General features: G+C 31.6%; 1 protein-coding gene across 1 annotated transcript; it reads right to left on the bottom strand.

The window, feature by feature from the left end:
• Window positions 1–6,284: 6,284 nt before the first annotated feature.
• Window positions 6,285–7,952, bottom strand: LOC131617907 (uncharacterized). Its single transcript, XM_058889176.1, has 3 exons — window positions 7,107–7,952; window positions 6,698–6,841; window positions 6,285–6,515 (listed from the first exon to the last, which is right to left on the bottom strand). Exons 1-3 carry the CDS (start codon window positions 7,950–7,952, stop codon window positions 6,285–6,287), a joined length of 1,221 nt encoding a protein of 406 aa, XP_058745159.1.
• Between the last annotated feature and the right edge of the window lie 4,096 nt (window positions 7,953–12,048).

The raw sequence follows: 12,048 nt of genomic DNA on the forward strand, positions 1-12,048 counted from the left end.
GGTACATGTTTAATGCTTTCTTAGAATTTAGCATATACATGACATGAGTAGGCTGCATAAAACCAGTTCATTCAAACCTATGCCATGACATATTTTCATATGAATCACTAAGTTCTAAAACAAGAAAGTGAGGTAGCCTTCCATTGTTCACAATATGCTAAGGAGACTGATAAATTCTTGTTTTAACTCGTTTGATTCATGCTTAATCTTGCATTTATGTTGGTAATTGCAAAGACATAGAAGGGATCAAGGCAAATTCTTTGAAATTGAGCATAACTACTAAACCAAATATAGCCTCATTATCCCTTGTGAGTAAGTGATCTTTTGCAAACCCTTTTTGAGCCATATGACTATGAATCTATCATTGATGAACTGAACAATACATTAAGTAAACCACTTAATGGATATTGTTCTATATCTTTGAAAATCATAAAAAGTTCATAAATGATAGATTCTATTTTTCCTTGAATAAAACCTTGAAACCATGATATCTTTTGCCAAATTTTAATGAGCATTCATAGCAAGTAAGGTGTTGTTCGAGTTGGGAAGAAAAGAGAAAAAAATACTTTCTTCAAAAGAAAATAAAGAGATATGAGAATCAAAAGAAGAAATAGAAAGTAAGAAAAGAAAAAAAAGAAAAAGAAATGAACAACAAGAAAGAATTCAAAAAGAAAGAAACAAGAAAGGTAGGATGAGTGATATGTGTAGAAGAATCACAATTTATGAATGCTCTTCTAAAAAAGAAAAATCAACAACCTTTTTGTTTCCATTACCCCTAGAAATGACACTTCCTTGGTACCTTGGCCACATTACAGCCATAAAAGACCTTAGTGATCTATGTTCTTGCTTATCAACATATCTTGCTTGGATGAAAGTATGAATTGATCTAGATGTTAGCAAAATTTGTCATGTGAGAGATCAACATACCTCATCATTTTCACTTATACAAAAAATGTGGTAAGTGTGATTCATGATTAACATGTTTAGTGCTTTGGATTGATTGACATGGTTTTTATGTGGAAGACTTGTTTCATGAATATGTATAAGTACTAAAGGAAGTCATAAAACATTTATCCTTGGATGTTCAAACTTCAAAGAGCCATGTGCCTCCTATACTTCATTGAGAAATTTGGTTAATCATGTGAAGGTGGTTTAGAAACTCTTGCTTTTGTTTTTACTTTGATTGAGGACAAGCAAAGATTACAGTTGGGGAGAGTTTGATAAGTGCTTTATTCATGCTAAAATGACTTATTATAACATAGCACTTATCTTGCTTATTTGACCTATTTCTCACATAAAAACCCCCAATTATTGAATAAACTATTATTGTGCAAGATTACTTGGCTTGGTTTGTTTTTGTGCAGGATTTGGCCTTAAAGCAAAAACCAGAAAACAGAGCATTCGCTGCAGCGAACTATATTTCGCTGTAGCGAACTCCAGGCACTCAAAGGCAAAAATCCAGAAACAGTGCATTCGCTGCAGCGAAAGGTAGCGAATGGTAGCGAAGGCCCGATTCGCTGCAGCGAACTATATTTAGCTGTAGCGAATGAAGTCAGAATCAAACTTCCCAGTTTCGCTAGCAGCAAGCAGTAGCGAGGTACATTCGCTGCAGCGAACCATATTTCGCTGTAGCGAACTTTGGCGGTTTCTAGAAGATTTGAATTTCTTAAAGCTGAAGAAAACATTCGCTGTAGCGAAATATCCTTCGCGTAGCAAACTCTGGCGGTTCAACAAAGACTTAACCCTGAAGCAAACGTTCGCTGTAGCGAACTTCTGTTCGCGTAGCGAACTCAGGCGGCCAGAACTGCTATAAAAGGAGCAGAACTCATTTCAGAAAGCATTCATTCAGTTTCTATCATTGTAACACTTTTGTAATAGCAGTAGAATAGAAATATAAGAGGTTTTTAGGGAGAAGGAGCTGGAGATACATCGAGAGTCGAGAAATCGTCATTGATGTCGTTCCAACTCAAATCTTCCATTGAGCTTCAAACTACCATGAGTAGCTAAATCCCTCTCTTGTTGGGATTGGTCGTAGTTCACCAAACAGTATGTATTTTCTTTGATCATGGCGTTATATATAATTTATGTTTGAATCATTATCGTTGTTATCTTCGTTTTACCGTTTATTTCATGGATTGAATTGATATTGACAAATACGATTCTAATCTCGATCCAAGATAACAACTATTAAACTCTAAATGCTAGACATAGATTTAGGTTTAATATTCACTTCAAGTATTGAAACTTAATGCTACCGTATCGTTTAATAGGCTGAGAAATCGTCGATTAAACCATAAGGTAGAAATCTCAACAAACGTTTAGACACGAACTTGGTTGTGAGCAATACGTGATGATATTGAAACAAGCATACATTATGTATAAATGATCTAAGATTTACATATTGAATCGGTGGATGAAAACCAATTCCCAACAAGTCTATTCCTATAAACTTATCTTTCGTTATTTACGCATTTTTACTTTCCGTAACTTTCAACCAAACAAACTTGAAACCTTATGCTTAGAACTATAGACATTGTTGAACGGTTTTGATATCGCTCCAATCCCTGTGGATACGATAATATAAAATACTTACATTTGAATTGTACTTTCTACAACATCACCTTTCTATAGTTTTTTTCATTTTTTTGGTCATAAAAACAATAAAAAGATCATTATTTCTAGGTAAATCTCAGTTAATATTTTAGAGTTTAATTGCTAGATTCTTTTAGGAATTGTTGACATAAACAAAATGCCATATAAAAAAATATTATTAGTTTTTTTCCCTAATAAACTCTAGGTTTTTAGTAATCTTTTAGTCATTAATTGGTAAAGTTTCCCACTTCAAAAACTCATAAAAATAGTAGTATTTTGTGCTAATGTTTGAATAGTTTCTTTTATTTATTTCGTAGCATTTCTATGTTATTTTTGTATAATCCTTGTGTGATTTTGTTGCTTGTTTTTGGGCCATACTTTGGCCTATGTTAATACCATTTTAATGTTCCTTTTAGAATCTATCCCGTTACCATCATAACTTTAGGTAGATATTCCTTGGTACATAAACAACAATTTTAGGTTAGACTTTCTTAGGTTAGTTTCCCCTCATCATTTCTTTTTCTTTTTCAACACTAAAACACTTAATAAATACTCAAAATAAAATCCCTTTAAAAAATACAAAGAAAACACTTAAAAAACATTAATAAAGGTTGAAAAATCATTAAATAGGGAATGGAAGCTTGAATCTCCCTTGCTTAAGGGAATCATTCGAGTGCTTGGATCTCCCTTGCTTAAGGGAACCATTCGAGCATAAGTTCCCAATTTCTAAAAAACACCAACCAAAGAGTAACTCGAGTTTCCCTTGCTTAAGGGATTTCCTCGAAACACTCAAAATCTCTCTCTCATCTCTTTTCTTAAGGGCAATGTTATTTCCACTCGTACGCATCGTAGGTCGTCCCTTATGCAAGAGCGCGAACGTTAACTCCGCCCAACTAAAAAACACAAAAACAAACAGAAAATCTTGAGCCGAGCTACGGTAACTCTGATTCCTAAAAAGGATACGTAGGCAGCGGGGTAGGGCCCGTGCGAGTACAATTCTTTCTTTTCCCTACATTTTGCATGCATTCGCATTTAGGTTTTAGACATAGATATACACCCTTTAGATAGAAACGAACATAGGTGGATACCATCGAGTACGATGGGCGTGAGGGGTGCTAATACCTCCCCCCCGCGTAACCGACTCCCGTACCTAGATTCTCTGGTCGCAAGACCCTGTTCTTATCCTTTCTTAGGTTTTCTGATATTCCTTTCCCTTATGGGATAAATATATTGGTGGCGACTCTGTTCATTTTTCGCGAGCGTGCGACAGGTTCAACCCTAAAAAGCCCAAGACCCATTAGTGCCACTTCGTTTAGGGTCGGGTAACCCATTTTAAAAGTTTTACGCACGGGTTTGCGTTAGTAATCAATTTGATATAATTTACTTTTAAATTTAAGACAATATAAAACATAAATAATCTGTATTGTTTCAATACTTTAATGAAAAAATTATTTAAAAAATTTTAATTTTTTATTGAATACAATTTAAGTTGTAAACATGGCAATGCAAAAATAAACATGAAATTTAAATTATGATTTTAATATTTTAGTTAAAAACTTGTTTACGCAGATTAAAATTCGAATAAGATAAACAAGCATATTAATTAAAAGAAATTATTTCTTTATGGTGATTAAAAAATGTTAATTAATTTAATATAAAATAATAATTTGTGTCTCTAAAATTAGTGGTGATTTGTAATCTCTAATCGATTAGCAATATACTATTAGAAATGTTTATTAAATTAAATTTAATTTGTTATATATTTTTAAAAATGAAGGAGTTTGAAGGACATACTACTTTGATTACTGAAAAACATTTTACTATACACTAGTTATCTACCACCACTATTTTAGGTCTATAAATATCTTTAATATAGTAAGGGTAAGCAGACAAACGAGAAAAATTTCCATGCTGAAAGAGCTAAGGATGTCTTAGAACTAATGCATACTGATATATGTGATTCTTTCCCTACAATTTCTAGGAATGGACAATGGTATTTGATTCATGAGAAATCTCAATCTTTGGACATGTTTAAGTCATTTAAAGTTAAGGTCGAACTTTAACTTGGAAATAAAATAAAGGCTGTCAAATCTGGTCTTGGTGATGAATACTATGATCATTATGATGGATTAGGAGTACAACGTTCAGGACCCTTTGCGCTTTTCCTCAAAGAGTGTGGAATTGTACTGCAATACACAATATCGAGAAAACCCAACATGAATGGAGTTGCCAAACGAGAAAGCCAAATTTTTAAGGATATGGGGAGGAATATGATTAGTCATTCTTCTCTTCCCCATTCACTTTGTAGAGTGGCATTAAAAACCACAATTTATATCCTTAATATAGTACCGAGTAAAGTAGTATTTAAGATCCCTTATGAGTTATAGACCGAGAAAAGCCCAACGTCAAGAAACTTCACAATTGGGGATGTCTTGATGAAACGAGGCCGTATAGGCCGCATGAAGGTAAGTTAAATGTAAAGATTATTGTTTGTTATTTTAATGGATATGTCAAATGCTCTTATGATGTATTTCTTCAGTAACATGAGGATGTCATTGGTTTGATTAAGGAAAATCATGGCATCAGATTTTATGGCTTGCACTGTGGTGTCAAATCAGGCAATTTGGCTGCAAAACTTTATCACAGGCCTACACATCGCCGGGATAATCGAAACACCCTTGAAGTATTATTGTGACTATCTTTATATTGTGCTACACTCAAAAAACAATATGAGTTCTACAAAACCAAAATTTATTGATATCAAGTATCTTTTTCTGAGAGAAAAAGTTAAGGAGAAGCAAATTTGATAGAAGATATAGGAACAAACTTAATGCTAGTTGATCCACTAATCAAAGGTTTGTCATTTAAGGTTTTTCACGGGCATGTTGGTCACATGGGAATTGATTTTCATATTTCCTTAGACCAATGGGACTATTTTCCTTAGTTTTCTATGTACTATGCTTTGATTTTATTTTGGTACAAACTTTATGTTATGTTTGATTTTCTTCAAGAATAAAAACTCATGAGGTACTATTTCTATAACCATGTTAAGTTTTTTGTTATGTGCAGATATTGTAATTTTGAAAAGCTCCTAAGGAACTTCAGTTTGATCTCACTAAAGACTTAAGTAGGACCAATTAGAAATATGCATGAGTTAGAGCTCACATTGCTTGGAATTTTTAAGCCACTCATCCATATCGATCTATATCATCAAGTAAATAGATGAGGTGGTCGTCGTGGTTCCGTCATATTATACGTCAATGACGACAGCCGCGGTAGTCCGGTTATTGATGTATGAGATAGACCATATTGTAAAGTTGAAATCTAAGTATAAATTACATTCAGATGCGTGCCTAAAGATTTATGATATAATTATTAAGATATATCGCCCAAGTGGGAGATTGATGGAATTTTTTTATAAATAATATATTTTTAAATTTCAATAATTATTATGTGGGAATATATTTTTTAAATATATTAGATATTTTATCAAATAAGTGCCATAAGCAATTAAGTGATCAAATAAAGTTAAGGGTCAAAGTATTCAATATACACTAATCAATACAAATTGCTTACTAGTAAACAAAAATATTGAATGTAATTCTTGTCTATATCAACCAAAAATGGTAAGTAACATGTATATAAGAATGAAACTCTACATCAAACAAATACAAATCATAAGAGTTTGATGTCTATGTTGTGTATGGTAATCGATCAGCCAAATAGAAGTACATATGTCCCATAGCTCCCGTGATAAACTCATTTTTATACCTAGATTCTACAGTCACAATTTCACCATCCTTAATCTTGAGTGAACCTTCTTTAGGATAACATACTGACATTTGAATAACATAACCTTTCTCATTTCCTGCTTTTGTCCCAGTACCGTATCTTGGTGTTGATGTGCACAATATTCTTCCATCCTAATTATTGAATCCAAAAATATTTGTTAAGCTAATAAAGATTAAATATTAAAAATGCATTATTACACAACTAATTTATCGATGTACAAAATCAAGCACATTTATCACCAATTAAAAACTAAATTAAGCAAATATAATCATGTTCAACAAAACTTGTCAAATTAAAAATAAACTCTACCTACCTGTCCGTATAGTGATGCATTAACAACTCCTGAATGCATATGAGCAGTGCTGTATATAAGATAACCACCTTTTTCTATAGGGATACTTGCTTTCTGAACATGAATAGGGTTACTATTATTGTTTCCTAGAATAGTATACTCTACCTGTAACAAATTAAAAAATATATTCATCAATCAATTGTTTATAACGTGAAAATTGATTAAAATATATGTTATTATAAGGTTTTAGATATTTTTCTCGTACTTTTAGATGGAAACGTAAATTGTTAGCATATGTTATGTTAGATACTAGAGTTTCCATGAACCTCCTTCTTAGGTATCAAATCTCAATCTTTGGAGTTTTATATTTATAATTACTTAATTTAACTGATCATGAAACTGAGAAAACTAATTTAAGTAACTTATTTACCAGACAATCATGGATTGTTTTAGACCCATTTGTTCTGACTCGATCGGTAGAATCAAGTACATAAAATCTAACAGGAATATGATCTTGGTCCCAGTCCACCCACGTTATTTTGTATCTTAATGCAAGCTTTCTCCTTGGTGCTTGAAACCCCTCTTCCAATTTGCAATGAAATCCATTTTGGCAACAAAAGACTCCACCTTTATACTCAGGGGACAATGGTTTTCCATGGATGTCACGTGTCACGTTATAAAAATTACCTGGAAGATTAAATTGGTCACACCTACACTCAGTGCAGCTTTTCCTATCTTTTGTACCACGTGTATCAATAACCATGATACTGAATAACCATTTCTCTTCCCATCCTTCTGTAACATTTGCAGGGTTACCCAGTTCAAGTGCAAAAGGATGTGGTAGATTTGAAACTGTTCCTCGCGATTCACTTCCTAAACCCCAATAAAGTGGAAGAATACCGTCGTTGCATGTTCCATCATTTCTTTTGAAATTGGGACCCCCATGATTAGGATCATCTAACATATTCTTCCCCTTAGTTATAATATATTTTACAGCAAACCAATGATGGAAGTATGTTTCATACAAGGGTACAGAATTCCCTTGTTCATCAATTAAATCAACATCAAAGCTTTTGACTCCAATATGCCCTTTTGGAAACTCAATATCAAACAAATTTGTATTCACAACTTCTCCGGGTCCCACTTCAAACTTTTCAGACACATATTTTGCAGAGTGGATAATTTTTCGAGGCATTTGTTGTTTGGAGTAAGTTGTGTCTGATAGAATCACCAGTATTAATAATGAAAAAGTAATTGCTTTGGGGATCATTCTCATGTTTACCTGCACATGAATTATTATTGTCACATAATTAGTTAAGAATAATGTTTGTAGTTTTATTATTTTATGTAAATTGATATATTAAAATTAGAGTAAGTCCTTGTAATTAGGAAAGTTAATTTGAAAGAAATGTGTACCACATGAAAACCCATAGTGAATATTTGCTCTTTGACAAATTTCCAAGAAATTTTTAAATTTAAGATGGGGTGAAAATAAGTTTGTGAATATGTGAATGTCTTGCATGTTTCTTATATTTATACTAAAAATCTATAAGGTTGTCGTAGTTTTGAAAATATTCCAAAAATAGATGTGTTTTTACTATCCAACACATACAGTGAATCATAATTTATTGTATTTGAGGTGTTTTTATTTGAACATATGTAGTTTCAAAAGAAAATAAAAAAAAAACTTGTAAAGAATTTAGTGGGTTTCTGGCAATTCAAGTTGTTTGAAGAAAGCCAGTTTACCCAACTATTAATAGGTTTAGCAAAATTTTTTTCTTCTAGTTTTAGATTACATCTCAACCAAAATATTTGAAATAACAAATGTATATCCAATAGTTAAATAGTAAGTTATTCAAAAAATAGTTAATTAGTTAGAGATTTTTGTTGTTGTGTTTTACTTTACTTTTGTCAAACAATTTCAACTAAAAAAACTCGTAAATTATACAGAGTGTTACTCCTATACATGTGAATCGTTTAAATAAATTTTAAGCCTCTTAACGCATGTAACATTGTCCATCTCTTAAAAATTTGTGACGCCAAGGTTTATCAATTAGCATTATACATTAGACTTAAGCTAATTTATATTATTGTATAATTTATATAAATTATATTTATATTTTATCTTTTATGATAATAAAATAATTTATTTATTTAAAAAAAAAAGGCCTATGAATTCTTCATAAATAGAAAAATAAATTAGCGATATTGATTTTTATTCATTTAATTATTTATTAAAATAAAACCAAATATAATATTAATGAGAATATAAAGGATACCCCTATCATAAACAAAGATTAAAAGTCTATATAAGATATGTGCTTCCAGCTCCTCATACATTTTTTCTTTCTCTAAATTTCTTTTTTCTCTGACTTCTCTATAACCATTCACCCTTCTCCTCTTCCTTAACTCCAAATTTCCAGTCTTAGAGAGATGTCGACATTGTGTCGGTGGTCTCTTTGTCAACCATTTCAAGCGATTCTATGGCAAGGTGCCCGAAAATGTTGGTGATCTCTTCTATTCAGATGGTTCCTCTGTTCTTATGGTATGATCTTTTTGCAGCAGTTGGTTTTTTTCGAGTTAGTCAAATCTGTTATCAATTGACGTTTGTTGTGACCAGATCGATAATTAGTTTCTTCTTTGTCGTCAATGGTCTTTTGTTGTTTAATAAAATTCGGTGGTTGTCTCTAGATACACATGAAAGTATATCGTGTCAAACTATTGTAGATCTTGTTGCAGAATCGGATTTTGTTATTAATTGTTTTGATTTTTATCACATTATTTTCCCATTTCTATTAGTTTTTCTTAAGTCAAACTTTTTAGTATTACATTAAATAATTTAAAGATGTATTGTATTTGAAAACATATTATAATACTATAAAAAAAATAATGTTGTACTTAATAATGTATTATGTTTAAAATAGAGTAAATTTTTATTGTAGTTACGATAAATTTTATGGGGTTTATTTTTTAGTGTTTGCATTGAAAAAAAAAAATACCCCTTTCAGGGCTTGGTTGCTCGAAGCTCGTATGGAGTCGGACTCTGGAAGTAATTTCTTAGTCCATATTACAACAAGGCAATTTTGGTTCAACCCTAAAAAGCCTAAGACCCATTAGTGCCACTTCGTTTAGGGTCGGGTAACCCATTTTAAAAGTTTTACGCACGGGTTTGCGTTAGTAATCAATTTGATATAATTTACTTTTAAATTTAAGACAATTTAAAACATAAATAATCTGTATTGTTTCAATACTTTAATGAAAAAATTATTTAAAAAATTTTAATTTTTTATTGAATACAATTTAAGTTGTAAACATGGCAATGTAAAAATAAACATGAAATTTAAATTATGATTTTAATATTTTAGTTAAAAACTTGTTTACGCGGATTAAAATTCGAATAAGATAAACAAGCATATTAATTAAAAGAAATTATTTCTTTATGGTGATTAAAAAATGTTAATTAATTTAATATAAAATAATAATTTGTGTCTCTAAAATTAGTGGTGATTTTTAATCTCTAATCGATTAGCAATATACTATTAGAAATGTTTATTAAATTAAATTTAATTTGTTATATATTTTTAAAAATGAAGGAGTTTGAAGGACATACTACTTTGATTACTGAAAAACATTTTACTATACACTAATTATCTACCACCATTATTTTAGGTCTATAAATATCTTTAATATAGCAAGGGTAAGCAGACAAACGAGAAGAATTTCCATGCTGAAAGAGCTAAGGATGTCTTAGAACTAATGCATACTGATATATGTGATTCTTTCCCTACAATTTCTAGGAATGGACAATGGTATTTGATTCATGAGAAATCTCAATCTTTGGACGTGTTTAAGTCATTTAAAGTTAAGGTCGAACTTTAACTTGGAAATAAAATAAAGGCTGTCAAATCTGGTCGTGGTGATGAATACTATGATCATTATGATGGATTAGGAGTACAACATTCAGGACCCTTTGCGCTTTTCCTCAAAGAGTGTGGAATTGTACTGCAATACACAATATCGGGAAAACCCAACATGAATGGAGTTGCCAACGAGAAAGCCAAAATTTTAAGGATATGGGGAGGAATATGATTAGTCATTCTTCTCTTCCCCAATCACTTTGTAGAGAGGCATTAAAAACCAAAATTTATATCCTTAATATAGTACCGAGTAAAGTAGTATTTAAGATCCCTTATGAGTTATAGACCGAGAAAAGCCCAACGTCAAGAAACTTCACAATTAGGGATGTCTTGATGAAACGAGGCCATATAGGCCCCATGAAGGTAAGTTAGATGTAAAGACTATTTCTGTTATTTTAACGGATATGTCGAATGCTCTTATGGGTACAAGTTTTAAAATCCCATCACAAGAAAAGTTATGAAATTGGAAATGCAACACTCCTTGAGGATGTAAAGTTTGGAGGGAAAGGAAGCAGAAGAAGAGTTGTCTTTGATGAAGAAACTATTTGTCTCAATGATCGAATCTTTGTACCTGTCTTTTTTGGGAAATAGATCCTAAAAAATACAATCATGTTATTCCCAACTTCCCTTAAGAACAAAACAATACTAAGTTTCTTCCTTGAGCACCACTTCTAGTTCAAACTCAACTACCTCAACCGCTTCCATTAAGAAGATCCACTAGAGAGAGGAAAAGTTTAATTTAAGATGAATATGATGTATTTCTTTAGTAACATGAGGATGTCATTGGTTTGATTCAGGAAGATCATGGCATCAGATTTTATGGCTTGCACTTTGGTGTCAAATCATGCAATTTGGCTGCAAAACTTTATCACATGCCTACACATCGTCGGGATAATCGAAAAACCCTTGAAGTATTATTGTGACTATCTTGATATTGTGCTACACTCAAAAAACAATATGAGTTCTACAAAACCAAAATTTATTGATATCAAGTATCTTTTTCTGAGAGAAAAAGTTAAGGAGAAGCAAATTTTGATAGAAGATATAGGAACAAACTTAATGCTAGTTGATCCACTAATCAAAGGTTTGTCATTTAAGGTTTTTCACGGGCATGTTGGTCACATGGGAATTGATTTTCATATTTCCTTAGACCAATGGGACTATTTTCCTTAGTTTTCTATGTACTATGCTTTGATTTTATTTTGGTACAAACTTTATGTTATGTTTGATTTTCTTCAAGAATAAAAACTCATGAGGTACTATTTCTATAACCATGTTAAGTTTTTTGTTATGTGCAGATATTGTAATTTTGAAAAGCTCCTTAGGAACTTCAGTTTGATCTCACTAAAGACTTAAGTAGGACCAATTAGAAATATGCATGAGTTAGAGATCACATTGCATGGAATTTTTAAGCCACTCATCCATATCGATCTATATCATCAAGTAAATAGATGA

The sequence above is a fragment of the Vicia villosa genome, linkage group LG1, assembly GCF_029867415.1.
Source record: "Vicia villosa cultivar HV-30 ecotype Madison, WI linkage group LG1, Vvil1.0, whole genome shotgun sequence".
In the NCBI taxonomy this organism is placed as follows: Eukaryota; Viridiplantae; Streptophyta; class Magnoliopsida; order Fabales; family Fabaceae; genus Vicia; species Vicia villosa.

Coding starts and splice junctions, on each gene's coding strand:
- LOC131617907 (XM_058889176.1), bottom strand. CDS start 7,952: ATGAGAATGATCCCCAAAGCAATTACTTTTTCATTATTAATACTGGTG. Junction 6,842..7,106: donor AAACAATCCATGATTGTCTG/GTAAATAAGTTA, acceptor AATTTGTTACAG/GTAGAGTATACTATTCTAGG. Junction 6,516..6,697: donor ATGCATCACTATACGGACAG/GTAGGTAGAGTT, acceptor TTCAATAATTAG/GATGGAAGAATATTGTGCAC.